We start from the raw sequence: 19,429 nt of genomic DNA on the forward strand, positions 1-19,429 counted from the left end.
TATTTATGTATAAATGTTTCCCAGTACTGGTTTGTAGTAAAACATCTGTTGCGTGAAACATGTGCTGGATAAGTTGGCAGTTTATTCCGCTGTGGCGACATCAAATTAATAATGGGACTTACCCGAAAAGAAAATTAATGAATGAATTAAACATAATACTAAAATAATAAAATACTTATAATAATAAAAACATTTCTTTAAATAGTATTAACTAATACAGTACAATTTATGAATTATACCTTATTACAATAAAAAACAAACAATTTACATAAACATAAACAACAGCAGAGTTCAATGCTGAGTTCACTGGTCAATCAGTATCTGCCTTTGCATATTTGGTCACTGATGTCTGTCAGGTGACATGTAAGTACATTTTAAAAATCTGATTTATTTACAACATTTAATCGAAATATTTATTTTCAGTTAGTATTTGTAGCTTAGCAATAAAAAAAACAACCAACCAACCAACCAAACAAACAAACAAAAAGGTTACATTACAGTATATTAGAAATTACAGTCCCTAAACCATCGTCAACCATTCTCCCTCTCTTCTCAGATGGGATGGTGTACCAAATAAAAGGTTATCATTGGCCAGCTTTGGCCCGCGGGCCCTAGTTTGGGCATCTCTGATGTAATGTGTTTAGCCTTTGCTGAATAACAATAGAAAAGTGTGCTATCAACATCAACAGTCTGAACAGGCATTCAGGAGTGGTTAGGATGAGTTAATGGCGATGTGCCCCTCCAAGTCAGATACATGAACAGCTCGTGAGTTCATGTTGGTTACATTTAGCTTAAACTTAAAGTTAATAATCACATTAATTGACAACTTGTACTAACAAGTAATTAAAGTAGCCATTATTCACACATGAAGTCATGTGACTCATGTTGTAATGTTAGCTGATTAGCACATTTTTAGCACATGCCCTAACTCTTCATTAGTACATAATAAATAATGTTTAGTTTACATATTAATACATCATTCATGTACTGTTATTGTAAAGAGTTGCTGACATTTCCTACATGATATTTTCTTCACCTGACACTGTTTATGAAATCTGACAAAAGTCTGTTCAGCTTTCCTTTTGAGACAAAGCACACTATGAAACATAATCCTTGAGACCAGTAAAGACCTTTGCCCATTGAAAGAAGAATGCATTGTGAGTTAACCCCACCAGTCTAATACCCACCAACTGTCATTAATGAAACTTGCAGGTCATATTTTGAGGCTGAATTTACTTCATTTGGATTTTTATAGTCCAAACAAGAAGGGGAAATTGACCTGTACTGCTTTTCTAAGCAGCAAATCACGACACACGCAGTAGGTGGCAGTACTGTATGCAACTCACCAGTGCAGTGTACAATACTAGAAACCAAGAAGAACAACAACATACAGCTGAGCAGACAACGAAGACAACTAAGTATAAGATGATGCTTTTGGAAACACACATGCGCCGTTTTACTATTTTTTAATCCACATGGATTGAATGTTTTTGAGAATGTTTTGTTTTGTTTGTTTGTTGCCATTTATTGGCGTCGTTAATGCCGGTAAGTTTACTAACTATCATCCATATGTTGTGCAGTGTGCACGGTGAAGTCTGTTATTTCATCACGCAATGCTATCTTATTTTGCGTTTGTTTTTGGTGAGTTTTTTTTAGTTATGTTGAATGCTTCACTTATAAATAATGGTTATAACCTATTGTGTTTAATAGTATTGATATAACTGAGGTAAAGCTGTTTATTTTCACATTCTGACTTTCTCCTTAATATCATTTCAGAAAAGCAGTCTTCAAAGTTTATAAATAGTCGACACAAAACATTATGGCAGCTAATGAATATAAAAGTTCAACATTGTTCACAGTCAAATAAATAGGGCTAATGTTGTTTTGAAGTCATACTTACATCTGGTTTCAGACTAAATATTCAAAGTATCATGGTAAACACTATAGGGAGCATGTCACAAGTTGTCATTGAACGAATGTGCGAATATAAAACCAACTTTACGTCAATTAATGTTTTGTCTATTTATAAATTGCAAAGATTGCGTTTCTGGCATTATATTATTAAATAGAAAGTATTAATGCGTGAATATAAAATCAACCTTACATCAATACAATATAGAGTATCCCACATCATATAAAGCTGTTTTTGTTGTTGTTTATGATTTTTTAACTGCTTATAATTTGTTTGACAGAACTTTCAAAAAAAAAAAAAACATTTTTGTTTCTCAAGAGTGTTTCCGAATTCATATTCATGAAGTAAAATGGGCCTTATTGTCAGTAGAAAACATAAAGTTGAGATTCTTCATGATCGTAAAATTATGACAGGTGTTGTGTGATTAGGCATGGGCTGGTATAAAATTCTCACAGTATCATAACCTTGGATAAAAAAATAAAAAATCATGGTTTCATGGTATTGTAATTACTGTTCTAAAATATATTCTTTTTAAATGTCTGGGTAAAAAACTAAAACTTTCCGCACTTTGAACACACAATATTTTAGTTTGAGAAGCATTTAAAATATATATTAAATGTAAACATCAGGCTAATTAATTCATATAAATCATTATCTTTTGCTGTTTTCATTAGTTTCAAAAACACAAATTTTCTTACAATTTAAAACGCCATCTTTAGATGTCATTTCTGCTAGAGTTACTGTTGTCCTAAAAAAATTTTTTTTTAAATCCTATATATACTGTAGAAACGATATAGCTGAAAAATTTGGCGGTTTTAAAACCTTCTCTTTTCCAAACCGCGGTATACCTTGAAAATAATTATCATCCTATGCATAGTGCCTATGCATGAAACTATGCTCTGGGTTCTAATGCTGTCACGCTGTCAGATTTTTGCAAAAATATTAAATCATACTATGTACAGTCATGCTTTTTTATAATTTTTTTTTTAAACCTTAGCTTATAAAGCATGCATTTGTGTTTTCACAGGCTTGTGTTAAAGCATTTGTGTTTTCACAGGCTCTCACTCACTGATGGCTTTGGCAACATACATAGTTGGACAGACACCATTTCCTGAGTTCAGTGTTGTGGTGATGTTGGATGACCTGCAGCTAGCATATTATGACTCAATCGGCTGGAAAACGATCTATCGCTCTGGCAGTGATTCAAAATATTACGATGAAGAACAAAGTGATGCTGGTATTGTGTTTCGAGATATGTTTTATGACATGAAAGATCGAGCCTTTTATCTAAAAGATCACCAAAATCACACTGATGGTAAGTGTTATTGACTTAATATGAGAATTATCACAAAACAGTGAGAGATGTACAATGACATAATACAGTATAAGTAATCATTTATTTTCTTTTTTTTTTTCGATTTAAAGGTGTACATGTGCATCAGAGACTCGTTGGCTGTGAGTTGTTAAACAATGAAAAAACTGGTCCACTTCATTACTGGGATGCTTTTGGTGGACAAAATATGGAAGAGTTTATTTTTGACACCGAAAAACATACTATTCAGGTCAAAATGCCATGGGTGATAACATGGGACCAACTCAAGAGGCTTCATGAAAACTTCATGTACGACAATGTGTATCATCCTATTTGCATCAAAACTTTGCGAAGGTACCTGAATATGGAAAAGAAGAATGTGATGAGAAAAGGTAAAAGAAACACCCAGATCAACTCAAGTATAATTCAAATGATGAAGCATAATAGACTTATATAGTCACACCAGAATCTTTTCACACACCTTTAACATATATATATATATATATATATATGTATAGACACACACACACACAGTTCAAGTCTGAATTTTTAGCCCCCCTTTTGATTTTTTTTCTTTTTTAAATATTTCCCCAAATATTTCAATTGTTGTTTAACAGAGCAAGGAAATTTTCACAGTATGTCTGATAATATTTTTTCTTCTGGAGAAAGTCTTATTTGTTTTATTTCGGTTAGAATAAAAGCAGATTTAAATTTTTTTAAAAGCCATTTTAAAGATAAAATTATTAGTACCTTTAAGCTATATTTTTTAGATAGTCTACAGAACAAACGATCATTATACAACAACTTGCCTAATTACCCTAACCTGCCCAGTTAACAAGCGTCTTAAAAAATATCTAGTCAAATGTTATTTACTGTCATGTATGTGTGTGCGTGTGTGTGTGTTTGTATATATATATATATATATATATATATATATATATATATATATATATATATATATATATATATATATAWAAATATATATATATATATATAAATATAAATAAATATATATATATATATATATATATATATATATATATATATATATATAAACTGTGTCAGGTTAACTTGGATAGAATTTCAGTATGTTATGGATTAAAATCAACCAAAATATTTCAGATGACAATATTTACAAAACTGTTAATACTCTGTTGGTGCCTCAATGACAGCTTGTAGCCTTTGTAACCAAGATCATTCAAATCTGAACTTCAGTATTTTCCATTCAGACTTTTGGTCTATTGTATGAAACATTTTTGCCTTTATGTTAGTGTTTACATTTCTGTACTTATTTAATTCATAAAGATGAACTGTAGTGCACTCACTAGAAGAAAATATATAATAAACTATAATAAAATACATAGTATAATATATATATATATATATATATATATATATATATATATATATATATATGTATATATATATATATATATATATATATATATATATATATATATATATATATATATATATATATATAAACAGTGGGTAAAATAAAAATTAAATGCACAACAAAAAAAATCTAAAGGTGTTTAGATTATTTCCTACATGCTTAGATTAGAAATTAAGCTATATGCAATAAAATGAAATTACTCAGGGAAAAGTATTATAACACATGAAGAAATAGAGGTGTAAAAAGGGCATGGAAAGCCCAGAAAACAGCTGAAATCTCTAAATTTTTAGAAAGCATAAAGAAATCAAATGAAGCTGCCAGAATGGCTCAGGGAATCCCCTGACCTGAGATTAAAAGAAATTAGTGGTAAAATTCATAGAAGAGACCCACCGACATCTCAACATTTGATGACTCTGTTGAAGTCTGGTGGAAAACATTACACCTAAGCAATGCAATGACTCATTCTACATCAAAAGATGTCTAGACGCTGTAATTACCCCAAAAAAGGATTTTATACAAAGTTTTAAATACATTTAAGTAATTTAGAACTATTTCTTTGTCTTTCTGTTATTACACATTAGATTTTAGCTGTGCTTGGATTGTGTGGGCTTTTACCGAAAAATCTGGCTCAATATTAACAGTCAACAGCTCCTTTAGAAATATATTTACCAGAAAAAAAACATAAGGGGTTCAATGCTTATTTTACCCCCTGTATGTAAGAATGAACCCAACAGTATGAATTATTATTTGTTTTCTGTAGTGAAACCCAGAGTCAGACTCATGCAGAAGAAACTATCAGATTCTCAAGGGCTTCAGATCAGCTGTCTGGCCACTGGTTTTTACCCGCGTCACATTAATCTGACCCTGTTCAGAGATGCAGAACTTGTGGATGATGATCAGATCACAGGAGGAGAGATTCTGCCCAATGGAGACGGGACGTACCAGATGAGGAAGAGTTTGATCGTAAGTGAAGAAGAGCTGCAGAAAGGACATAAATACAACTGCACCGCAAACTACCTCAATCTGGACAACAAAATGGACATTGTGTTTGGTAAAAAAAAAAACAGTCTAATAACCAAAATGCCAATCTGATTATGAAAGAAATGTCTGGTTACATTACTGTGTCTAACTTGCTGGTTGTTTTACTTCTGTTTTTTTATTCTCAATGTACTTTTAGATGTGGCTGAAAGTGACCCAGGATCCTTCAGTGTGTCAGTAGTGATGGGTGTGCTGGTGTTCGTGGGTTTGTCTGTTCTCAGTATAACTGCACTCATCATGAGGAGAAAAAGACGGGATACTGGTAAATGTTCTATGGGAAAGCAATAAAACTGCATCTGGTATTTAATAATAGTAAAGCAATTGCAAAAAAAAAAAAAAAAGTATTTTATTGAAAAAGTCATGCTCTGATTTATTATAACCGCTTCTTCTTATTTCAGGTTCAGTTTCTGGGACGTCACAGAATCAGTACGTTTATGCACAAAGTGAGTAAATAAAATCTTTAAACTGAATTTCACTGCTCTAATTGATTATGAAAGAAATATTTTTTGTGATTGTTTACTTTTCCAACAGTCATTTTAGCAGCACAAACGATTAATAATAAATTTACTTATATTTTACATTGTAGGGATAATTTACAGTTTAACCCAAAGAATGGGCAGTCTGTCAGATGAAGAAGAGCCGGAGTCAGAGATTGAAATAAATAAATGTATAAATATAAGTGTGTTTACCTAATTGGTTAAAACACAGATAGACTAGGAACATTTGCGTGCGTACAATTCTGAACAATATCTTAAGCATATAAATGTCAGACATCCACTAGAATGTTTAGAGCTGACCCCAGACCTGTGAAAAGGATCCACAATCAAGTAGAACGCACACACTTAAAGTACAATCTGTTTCTTACCCAAGGTTAAGTGTACTCTCAGCTGTCTTTATCAAAACTGGTTAAAAACCGCTAGAATCTACATTCAGGCAGTTATATCCTTACAACACAAAGTCTATCTTGAATAAAGAGTAGAATCACTTTAAACAGAATTAACACATAATAATATCAAAATCACTTTAGACAGTATTAACACATAGCAATTCAAATAGGAAAACAGTTGTACAGTTGTTTTCAATCATCAAGCCCTTCAGTTCCACTCGATGTCTCCATGACCTCTGACATAATTTGTTGGCTCCTGAAAATAGTCACAAAGAGACAGGCAAATACACTGATCATTCTTTTATTAAGCAATGTGTTAACTTTATTCATTATTCAAATAATCATATTAATAAAGTAATGAGAAAAAGGATAAATGTTGATCCATGCTGGGATAGATTGGAAGGCAGAAACCTGAACCATCAACATGCAGTCTTGTGAACTGATTTATTTGCTCTTTTCCAGCTTCGGTGCAAGATGCGACATGAACAAGGATCTCAAATCACCTCCAGTTCTGAAGCAGTATACTCACAGTATTATGTCTCCTGTGGATGTCAGACTTTGGGAACAGTTTTAGAAGGAAAACTTTATGAAATCATGAAAATTTCAACTCTGACACACTGCAGTAAGTGTGAATAAACCAGTGACTCAGGAGTTTTCTGCCAAAAAGTAATGTTAAACTGAATTTTATTATGAGCTATTCTTCAATTTTGCTCCTATGAATCAAATCACTTTTGTTGTCACATCATTAGCAGCACGTAAGCTATGATGAGTGAAAAGCTTAGGTGCTGGCTCCAGACAGTTCAAAATACAGGTAGTGCAAATACAACGACAATGCAAATGTTACGGTCCCTAACTTAAATATGTCTCGTGACCCAAAGAAAACGTAACATAAATAATCAACGGCAAAAGTGCTCCAGCTAAATTATTTATTAACATAACATAACCAGCAAAACAATCTAAATTGACAAGAGATGGGTAGCCCAACAACATAATAAAGAACAACCAAACAAACTTAAGGGAGGTTGGAGCTCCCCACTCCAAACAAGTATCAAAAGGAAAGCATAAAGGAGATTACAACAATAAAGCCGTCAAAAACTATGGTGGCGTGGGGGAATGAGGTGCCGGTAGAAGTCCGCTTCCGTTTGTTTTAAAGGCCTGATGCCACCAGATCAACCAATAGAAAACTTAAAAGGGAAAAAGACAAACAAGATCAATTGGAAGTAATTATTAAGTGCAGGCGTGAACGCCACACGCAACACCTCCACCCCCAACATGGTGACTGGTAAACAAAACAAAAATACACAAATAAACACCACCCATCGCCATAAGGTAATATGTGACATTGCATCGGCCAGCACATTATCTTTACCGACAACATGTTTCATGTCCAAGTTAAAGGCTTGGACAAACAAAGCCCATCTCATTAAGCGTCGGTTAGAATTACGCATTCTATGACTAAAGATAACAGGTTGTGATCAGTGTAGACTGTTACTTAATAAGATGAAGATCCAATATAAACTTCAAAATTGTTAAGGGCCAAAATCAGCGCCAGAGCTTCTTTTTTTAATTGTGGAGTATGCTTTTTGATGTTTTTGGATTTTTTTTTAAAAGTAGCACACTGGGTGCTCAACTCCATCAAGCCCATCCTGCAATAGCACAGCGCCTGCCCCTACATCACTAGCATCAATAGCCAATTTGAATGTACGGTCGTACACTGGAGCCGCCAAGACGGGTGCATGCATTAAAAGGTGTTTAAGTGACTCAAAAGAATGTTGACGTTCTGGTGACCATTTAAAAACCGACTTCGGACTTAATAGGTCAGTGAGAGGAGAACCTGCTCTCGAAAAGTTTTTACAAAAATTACAGTAATATTCCATCATTCCCAGAAAGCACTGTAATTCGCGACGTGTGGAAGGGACTGGGAATGCCGTGATAGCCTAAATCTTGGCATGTACTAGTTTTACCATGCCACTGCCCACAATCTTACCCAAGTAGACTACCATTGCTTTTGCAAAATCACATTTGGCCAAGTTAACCGTTAAATTGGCATCAGTCAGTTTCTCAAAAACCTGTGTCAACTGATGGATGTGTTCTTGCCACGTTGTTGAATGAACAACGATATCATCTAGATACACCTCACTTCCTGGCACTCCCCCAATACAGATAAAGCACATAAAATGACAGTGCAAAATACAACAGCATACTCCTCAAAAAATAACAAATAAATAAAATACAGGACAATGTAAAATTGACAGCACTATGTACAATGAATAGGTGTCCACATAGTTGTAGCCAGTATTGTTTCAAGTATGGATTGGTTTAAGTGCAGTGCATGCTACATATTGATGGTGTGCAGTGAGGGGTATGGAAGTCTGTGTGAGGTGTGTTACGTGTTCATTAGCCTGATAGTCTGAGGGAAGAAGCTTTCCTTCAGCCGGCTGATGCGTGGTCGGATGCAGCGGAACCGTCTGCTTAAGGGTAGCAAAGAGAATAGTCTATGGCTTGGGTGGCTGGAGTCTCTGATAATTCTCTTGGCTTTCCTCATGCACCGCCTGGTGTAGATGTCCTGGAGGGATGGAAGCTCACCTGCTGCTACGCATCTAGCAGTTTGCACAATAATGTAGGTCTTTGCGACTGCTGCTGGTGCTATTTCCATACAAGGTGGTGATACAGCCAGACAGGATGCTCTCCACAGTGTAGGTGTAGATTGAGCGGAGGATGTAGGGGCTCATTCCAAACCTCCTGAGATGCCTGAGGAATAAGGCATTGTTATGCCTTCTTCAGCATTGCGTCTGTGTAAGCAGTCCATGTCAAATCCTTAGCAATGTGGAAGAGTATTAAATGACTTTTTCTTTGTCATCCAGTGTATTCATTCTAACATTTGTGCTCTAAAATATCATAATTTGGGTTCCGAAGATTAACAAATGTCTCTGGGGACTGGCGCAGCACAAGAATGAATAGCTAATAATAGAATTAAAATTTTTGGATGAACTTACCCTTTCATTATTCCTTAGTATTGTGAACAAAGACCTTTTGATTTAGTACAGTATTAAACAAACAAAAAAGACAAGCTCAATATAATGCATCACATTAGTTTTGAAAACTGTATTATTTATTGTGTACAGTGACAATAAAAATCATTCTATACTATTCTAAAACCATTAGTCATTCTTGCACTTTCTATTTCCTCATATCTGTTTAATTCTGAATTAATTTAGTTCTTATATATTTTGCCCAATCTTAATTACAAATAAATATATTTAGCAAGCCACAGAACTTTGCACACCCTGTACTGGGTTTGTGACATCATTTACTTCCGCATTCTTTAAAATTTAAAAACCTGTACTGGCCCAATACCCTATAAATGTGTTCCCATTATGAGATTAATAGAGAGATTTTTCTTATAATTACTGACATGCACCAACACAATTATTTACAGCAACATAGAACACACAGAACCTAAAAGGTACACTTTCAAATTTGAGTAAAAAAAAAAAATGCGTAGGGGTTTATTATAACAGAGATAACATATACAATTATTTGAATCACTTTTAACAGTGTTTCATAAAAGTCCAAAGGGTCTCTTTACAATGATACCCAACTTTTGCATTTACTCCTCTGCATGTGGATTTGGGAAGCTTTTAAATTGGGTTGGCAAAATCCAGACGGAAAGCCAAAAATAGCACTTGATTAAATAAAATAAAATATTTTAAAGTAATAACATATTAATGTAATAAAATAAATTGAGATTAAATAAAATAATTTGGAATAGTTCACTTAATTTATTTATAAGTTAATAAAACTTTTCAAATAAACTTTTGATAACTTTGAAACAGCAAAAATAGTAGTTTTGTGTAGTTTTTTAAGAGAAGCACATAGCAGGTGATGATACTTGTAAAATATACTTAAAAAAATAAAGAAATCATGTTACGGGAACTATTAAATCACACCATATATACTTTTCTCTGTGTATCAACAGGTTTCCACTTTAACATACTGTAGATAGTTCAGTATTGCACTGATAAGGTAAAGTGGCTTATATGATTAACAGTTCTTTAGGGAAAACCATAGTATTGCTAGGTCTATTTCTTGACATGTATAACATCATGAATCATCATGCAATGCATGCAAAGGAGCAAAAAAAGCAAGCATAAGGAATGTAGCCTACTTAGTATTCTAATCAGAAAACAGCGTTTTTTTGTTTTTTTGTTTTTTTAAACCAGTAAATCATGTTACTTGTTCTTGAACCAAACACTTTTCTGGTTTCAGGAAACTGATGACTGAAACAGATTTACAGAAAGATTAAATAGTGTCTGTATTTTGAGTTATATGGATTATTTTGTATTAGAATTATGCTGTATTTCGTTTATCTGTTGTCCTGTTTGACAGCCATCAAAGCTGGTAGGTAATTTTAAATAAACATTATTTAGTGGTATTCCAAAATATATATACAGTAAGTGAACAATTGAACGTACTCAGATTTTAAAAAGCCACCATGTTTTATTGATATATGCTTAAATTTGATTTCTCATTTTGTTTTTGCTCATTTGCTTACTGGATAAAGTATATTTATACTATAACAAGCAGATGGCCTTCTTATAAGGCAGAGTGAATGTGTTATTCCACATATATACAGAATATAACAAAAATAGCATATAACAATATCTTTGTTACATAAAAATGAGATTTGTATGCTCATACAAAATATAAAGTAAAATTAGAATTGCCCTGTTTTTAAAACACTACTTGATGCTTTTAGGAAAACTAATTTGTTAAAAATGTTATATATGCTTTATAGATTTTTAGCTTAATCTGTCTTAAATAAAACTCATAAATATGTGAGTCAGTTTAGCTCCCGTTTCTTTGAGAGTTAAAAAACATAAAGGCAAAATGAAATTGATATTAATGGCTTCTGACAATACACTTATTTACATTAGTTTTACCTTTTTATCAACAACTTTGACAAATAATTATCAGTGCAATTGTGTGAAGCATGAGCTTTCATAAAATGTATTTTTACCAAGTGCAACATCTTGTTAACATGAACAGCATTTCCTTGTTGTTAGGGACATATTTGTAGTTTATGTTATGTTTAGGCTTACAATTGAGGTTAGCTTGCTCCCGCATTATTATTCATCATTTATTTTTTTCTTCTGATTTTAGGATTTTTTTATGGGTAGGATTAGGTTTGTTCAGCTTCTTCGTTAATTATATTTTGTTATATTGTGTTCATTACATATTTTTTCTTTTTTATTAAACAGAGACATACATTAAATATATATATATAAGTTGAAGTCAGAATTATTAGCCCACCTGAATTATAAGCGCCCCTGTTTATTTTTTTCCCCAATTTCTGTTTATTGGAGGCAAGATTGTTTCAGCACATTTCTATGCATGATAGTTTTAAAAACTTATATCTAATAACTGACTAATTTTATCTTTGCCATGATGACAGTAAATAATATTAGACTAGATATTTTTTAAGACACTTCTATACAGCTTAAAGTGACATTTAAAGGCTTAACTAGGTCAATAAGGTGAACTAGGCAGGTTAGGGTAATTAGGGAAGTTATTCTATAAAAATGGTTTGTTCTGTAGACTATCGAGAAAAAAAATAGCTTGAAGAGGCTAATAATTTTGTCCCAAAACTGTTTTTTAAAAAATTAAAAACTGCTTTTATTCTAGCCGAAATAAAACAAATAAGACTTTCTCCAGAAGAAAAAATATTATCAGACAATCTATGAAAATTTCCTTGCTCTATTAAACATCATTTGGGAAACATTTAAAAAAGAGAGAGAAAAAAAAAAGAAAAAACAAAAGGGTGCTAATAAATTTGACTTTAACTGTGTGTGTGTGTGTGTGTGTATGTGTGTGTGTGTGTGTGTGTGTGTGTGTGTGTGTGTGTGTGTGTGTGTGTGTATATTTATTTATTTATTTATTTATTTTTTGCAGAGATGACAACTATGTGTCAGTTAGACATTGAAATTTCCTACTTTCTACACTTTTAAAATACATCATACCAAAATCATAAAAAATATGAAGTATTAAATAAATAACATTGTATGGAATGTAATCTTACTGGTAAAGACAAAGTAAAAAGTGATTAGTAGCTTTACTTAAATGGGACATTTAATTTTTTTTTACTTTTGTAGATTGTCTTAGTCTTTAGTGTTTATGCTGTGTCTGCTAGCTCAGACAAGATGAAAAGGAAAAATGCATCTATAGTTTTTTCCTTATATAAACTGAGTAATTTTATGTGTCATAATTGACTCATTTCAATTCCCTGCCTGTTTAAAAAAATCCCTGTTTTCCCTAAAATGTGTGTTCTTTTTCCACCTGCCTTATATCTGAAAACATACAAACAGAAGTTTGTAAACCTGTGTTTATTGCATGCAAAGCACCTGATATTTGTTATGATTTATTTAAATATATTTTTCACTTTTATTGGAGTTTAATGTGTTGAACTTATTTTTTATGTATTTTACTAAATTTTATTTTTCTATTTTATTATTTTTTTTATTTATATTGTTTATTACTATTAGTCGTATTTATTTATTTTTGCATATGCATATCTTTATGGCTTTGTCAGGGATAGGGTGGGTGTTCTTTGGTTGGTGTTTGGTTACTAATACACTATGTATTGCATTTTTTAATGTTTTGAATCAATAAAAAGTATCTGCAGAGAAAAAAGAAAAAAGAAAAGATGAGGCAACACAAAATTGATAAAGTTTTATATATAAAGGGAATATGTCAGGGCTACATTTCAAGAATTATGTGCCTTGGAGTACATAATAAAAACATTTAATGTAAAGCAAATGCTTCAGGCTGGTCCCGCTGACCCCTTACGTCTATACTGTATGTATACAGCTTTTTTTCAGATTGACTGGTTTGCTTTGGAGTTTGTTTTAAACGGCATCAGATTTTGGAGGCGTAGTGGGCTGCGGTTTGAGCCAAATGAAGGCTGGTTACAAAAACCAGTTAAAACAAAGCCCAAAACAAAGAGCAGTGTTATAACATGGTTATACTTTCTCTATTACTTTGTATCGGTTGGGTTATTAATCATGACAAGTCGACCAGCTTCTCTCACGCTTACTCTAGTGGATTTGTGATAACAAAAACTGCAAGAAAATGTAGCCCTGGGCACATATCTCCAATGAGCCAGTGTTGAAGGTTGGCACTTTTTATAGTAAATTCTACAAACTTTTGTAAAAGCAATGGGTTTTAATTTTGGGGGTCTAATTTGTGCGTATAAGTCTCATTTTTGACCATTAAAATATTGATCTTGTCTTCAGGTTCTTATTTACTGATGACTTTTACAACATATATAGTTGGAGAGATTCTAATTCCAGGGTTTAGCGTTGTTCTGTTGTTGGATGATCTGCAGATATTATAGGATATTATGAATCAACCACTTGGAGTGTTATGAATGACTCAGAGGGTTTTGAAGTACCATGATGATAAAAACAACAATGCTGGTCTTATATTTTGTGCTATGTATAACTATGTATAACAAGATGAGGAAGACTTTGATCAAAAGTGAAGAAGGGCTGAGTGAAGGACATCAATACAACTACACAGTGAAACACCTTGACTGGACAACAGAATGGACATTATGTTTGGTAAAGTAAAACTTGTTTCCTGCAAATTCAGATATTGATAAATATAGGGATGTAACGGTATTGTAAATACCGTCATACCGCAATATGAATTTTTTTCGATATTACCGTAGTCGCATGACTCAGTAAAACTATAGGTCTTCTGAGAAAATTTGCTCAGGCGAATGAAGCGAACGGGAGGTACCGGAAACTACAATTCCCATCAGCCCAGGCTTGGCCATAATCCCTTGCGGTCTGTTGTCGCTACAGATCCAGTAATGCGGAAATGGAGTGTGCTGCTAGAAGCGGGGATCAAAAAGAGCTGGAAAACCCTAAAGCGGGTGTTGTCACCGCGCGCGTACTGAATATTGGTGTTGTCGCGCGAGTTCTTATCAACTGTGTTGTCGCGCGCGTACTGAATAGCGGTGTTGTCGCACGAGTTCTTATCAGCTGTGTTGTCGCGCGCGTACTGTAAAGCGGGGACGGAGGGTATGTCGCGTCGCAGGGGCACTTTTGATCATTTTGGAAGGGAACTTTCTATCCAAGACTAAAAAGGGCATGTGCACTGCACAGGTTGAGCACTGTGTGTGCACGTGCCTGCAAGTTGGGGAATACAACTAATAATCAGTCATGGGGACTGCAGAAACACAGCACACTGTTCAGATTGATGCAGACATGAGATCTCTATCTCACTCATGGTTTGTCCTCTCAAGTGGGGGAAAGACAATGCACAACGTTACCCACTGCTGTCAACCTGGGCCAAGTCATATCTCTCTTGTCCCAGAAACCTCAGTCCCAAATGAGAGGGTTTTTTTCTGTTGCAGGGGACATTGTAAATACCCAAAGATACCAGCTTTTACCAGATTATATTTATATGATCATTTTCCTTAAAACCCATCTCTATCTAAGTAAGTGAGTGATTAAATGTTGAATGTGATGAGTTTTCAACACTACTAAATTGAAACTTTATTTTTTTACATGGTTTAATATTTTTTTGTTATTAAAATTGAAGTTCCTGTTTCAAAGCTTACAGATAGATGACTAATTTGTATGTCATTGACACTTTTGGCACTTTTTTGGAGTATTTTCATAAGTTTTGTTTTTTCCTGTAAATGATTCAATAAATACCGTACCGTGACATTGATACCGAGGTATTACCGTACCGTGAAATTCTGATACCGTTACATCCCTAGATAAATATGACAGCAGACACCATGGGTGGACTGAGACAAAAATTCAGCCCTGGCACTGTAGCCACACCAGCCCACATTACCACACTGACACAGTCCCAATCACGGACACGCACATTCTCTACTTATATTGGTGTACAGACGGTGAAAAAATATAAGCAGAGCTATTTAAACACTTAATTTATGTGACTGTAACAAAAACAACCTGTTTATAACAAATTTATACATACAGTAAAAGATGCTACTTATGATAGGAGTAACCTGTGAATGTGTATTAATATTACTGACATGATAACTAAGTTTTGAAGCATGAATGAAATGTTTTGGGTGAGTAATCACATTTGGCAGATATGCTATAATCATGTTCTGAAGTTCCAGCAAACCATTTTGACATTCGCACTCACAGTTCCAACCCTAATCAAACACAGCTGATCCAAATAATCAAGCTATTCAAGATTACCATAGTCTTTTAGGCAGCTGTGAGTTGAAGGTGGTTGGAGATAAACTATGCAAAGCTGCAGCCCTCCAGGAATTGAGTTTGAGACCACTGGTTTAGAGAATATTAAGACTGTAATGTAATGTGTATTTATGTAGCGCCTTTATTGTGTATGGCTATACACCCAATGCGCTTTACAATCATAAGGGGGGGGGTCACTTACACACCACCACCAGTGTGCAGCATCCACTTGGATGATGCGACGGTAGCCACAGGACAGCGGCGCCAGTGCTTCACCAACCACCAGCTATTAGTGGAGTGAAGAGACAGTGATAGAGCCAATTCGGTGGATGGGGATGATTGGGAGGCCATGATCGTAAGGGCTGATTGAGGGATTTTCTATCATTTCTATATTAATGTGTTGATCGTTTTCTTTATTAATGTCTGTGTTAATGTGTGTGTTGCACTGCTGGAGCGAAGTTTAATCCCTGTGCTCCCTGTGCTCTTCTGGATGCACTTGTGCGGAGCAGAGCCGCTGCCCTGTGAATTGAGGAGTGACAGTCAAACTCTGAGCAAACAATCTGACTGATGAGGACAAGAGCTCAAGTTCACAGCAACCGTGAGCTTGGAAACCCCAGTTACCACATTAGTGGGGCAGTGCCTAATGTGGTGTCTCGGGATCCCAAGCAGCTTCATGGCCATGAATATCAGAACCAAGAAAATCAGCTCAGACATTTCTCTCAAAGCAAACCTGTCAGTATCTGAACGCTCACCTGCTGGAGTAGTAGCACAGGCTGGACTGGTACATCACCGCTTTCAGCTTGTTCTCCTCTGACGCCTTTGCCTCAGCCAGATTCTCAGTCTGTTTCACAGGCATTTGCACATTTAAATCTTTTTCACCCTCAACCCTTCAAACAATCTCAAATCTCCCAAATAAGACTGTGTGTGTGTGTGTGTGTGTGTGTGTGTGTATTGTGTGCTTTACATTGCGTTTTGCTATTCTGCTATTCATTTCTTCAATACCTTCAACAACTGCTCCAGTGAGAGGAGTGAGGGATCACCTCTTGGTGAAGATTCACCCCATCGTCCAGCCTGGGGTCCGTACTTCGTACCTCGCTTAAATGATCTAAGATTGTTTGGCAGATCCTGGATCTTTTAATCTTGATAACTGATCTCTCGCTAATTTGGTTCTTCAAACAATTTCGTGAATCAGATTAGAATGTCTGGATGAACTGATCTGAGATCGCTGCGTGTGTTGTGAAGGACAGATCTATCGATCCTTGAAATCATGATCAGCGATGCAACGATTGGCTGACGGCATAGCAGCGTAATGACATCATCTGATTAATATTCAATTATCCATGTAAGCAAAATTAGCCTACATCAAATTAGCAGTTAACGGTTTGTTAAATATGACACGCAATAACTTTACACATTTGTTATGAGCGGTAGGCTTTACACGTTCATGTTTCAAGAGTATTCATCGTATTTCTATGTATATCAGTGTATTTGGTTCTACATTTAGAGAGGATTTTCCTTATTATAGTAGCCGTTTTTTTAATCATTGTAAAGAATAACTGGTTGTTTACAAAAGCATTTTGATATTGGTAAAGGCGTCTGAAACTTTTGAGAAGCATCAAATCACTAGCATATTAACTATCAAAACATGTTTATTAGTGCATAAATATATTATTGCTTTTAAGTCACATATTGTGCATTTCTATTATACAAAATTTGTACTAAAGCGATCTAAAAAGTTCATATCATTTTCTCTTTGCACCACCAGGTGGCAGTCTTTGTACTTTCATTTCAAAGGTACAGATTGCATAAGTTTTATTAATATGTATAACTTTATTTTATTAATATATATATAAGCAGGTTCAATTCATATAAACAGGATCGGCTCAGTTCAAGCAAAGATAATACAGAAAGTATGTTTCGAATTCTGATATTTTCTTACAGTAGTAGTTACACTTGGGACAATGGTAAATATTTTTTTTTAACTATGTTATATATAAAGACTCGGGTGAGTCGATGATTCAGTGATTGATTCAACTGTCCGTTCATCCTATTCGCTTCTTTGGCTGAATGAATCGCTCAATTTTTACTCAAATAAAGTGGCCTCTTGCTGCCACCTATTGGGGGTTTGCTTTTTTGTTTTTAAAAGTACTTTGAAACTTTTTAAAGGCACCTTTAAGTTCTTTTTGCACAATAGGTCGTTTCTGTGTGTTCAACATGGTTTGAAACTCCTTTAGCTCATGATTTTCTTGATGCATTTGAAATTTTCAATGAAAATCCATTCATATTCACATTTGATCTTTATTATGCCTAAAAATCAACACAATATCAAAGTTGTTTTATCCAAATCCAAAGTTTAATTCAAAACTTTATGATAGAACCATATTTACTTTACAGTAGCCCATATATATATATATATATATATATATATATATATATATATATATATATATATATATATATATATATATATATATATAGGGTTCATTGCTAAGGATTTTTCCAACTGGGCCGATCAGGCCAGTGGTTGAGATTTTTACTTGCCCTGGCAAAATTTTCACTGGCCCCACCAAAAAAAAAAATGTTAATAGCTATTTCTTAGCAACATATTTTAAATAATGTGGCAAAATAATATCTGTGTATCTAGAATGTTTCCCAGAGATGGGTTGCGGCTGGAAGGGCATCCGCTACATAAAAAAACGTGCTGGATAAGTTGGCGGTTTATTCCGCTGTGGCGACCCCGGAATAATAAAGCGACTAAGCGGACAAGAAAATAAATGAATGAATCAAGAACTTAAACATTTTAAAAATGTTAATAAACGTATAATGAGCAACATTCAAGATTTTATGCAAATGGAAAAGCAGTATGGAAAATGTGCTGGTATTTTATTGCAATTCTAAATTATTTTTTATAAAAATGGCTTGCCAAACTGACAACTATTTATTTTTATTTTTCCAGTTTCTTAGTTTTTTACACATGTAATTGTCTGCTTTAAATTTTCTTTTAGCCTCATAGTTTGATGTTGCTGCCATGTTGCCATCTTTTCGCTGTACTTGTTGTGACCAGGTGTATGGAAAAAAATAATGTGCTCATTGTTACTGGCCAATAGGGGCCAGTGAAAACCTGAAAACCTTTTAAATGATTAACTGCTCATTTCTGGACAAAATATGGAAAATAACTGTAAATGATCTAACCTTTGTTTTCGAGAAACTAATCAGAGTGTCTGAAATCTCAACACACACCCTCATTCACTAGTCCCTAAATTAGTGGATTAGTTAGTCCACTAGACAGCTTGAATGACCACAAATGACTGAATTCAGACACTGATGAACACCTGCTGTTAACAAGCACAATCACTGAAGCAAAGAACAAGAAATAAAACTATACAGTAACAACATTACAACAAAACAACTCAATTAAAACAGAGGATTAAACAACTCCATTAAACAAAAGCATTAGCAGCTTCACTGATTACAGTTTGTCTTTATTTCTCTCATATCTGCAAGAGTATTTGATAATTAACAGAGGTTTATATATTTTTATTGAAAATTTTTTATTTGACCTCAGCATTATGGAGATCAGAGGCTGCTTTAGTTTGACATTTAATCCTTTACTCTTTCATTTTAATGTTTCTCTAGCTGTTAT

The 19,429-nt window shown here is 34.0% G+C and overlaps 1 protein-coding gene across 1 annotated transcript; it reads left to right on the plus strand.

The window, feature by feature from the left end:
* The first annotated feature begins 1,362 nt into the window (after window positions 1-1,362).
* mhc1laa (major histocompatibility complex class I LAA) lies at window positions 1,363-9,403 on the plus strand. The gene is made up of 7 exons (NM_001017904.2): window positions 1,363-1,545; window positions 2,970-3,227; window positions 3,338-3,616; window positions 5,381-5,671; window positions 5,798-5,920; window positions 6,057-6,101; window positions 7,007-9,403. The coding sequence occupies exons 2-7, from the start codon at window positions 2,984-2,986 to the stop codon at window positions 7,027-7,029; spliced, it is 1,005 nt and encodes a 334-aa protein (NP_001017904.2). The 5' UTR covers window positions 1,363-1,545; window positions 2,970-2,983; the 3' UTR covers window positions 7,030-9,403.
* The last annotated feature ends 10,026 nt before the right edge of the window (window positions 9,404-19,429 follow it).

The sequence above is a fragment of the Danio rerio genome, chromosome 8 (genome assembly GCF_049306965.1).
Source record: "Danio rerio strain Tuebingen ecotype United States chromosome 8, GRCz12tu, whole genome shotgun sequence".
NCBI classification, from domain to species: Eukaryota; Metazoa; Chordata; class Actinopteri; order Cypriniformes; family Danionidae; genus Danio; species Danio rerio.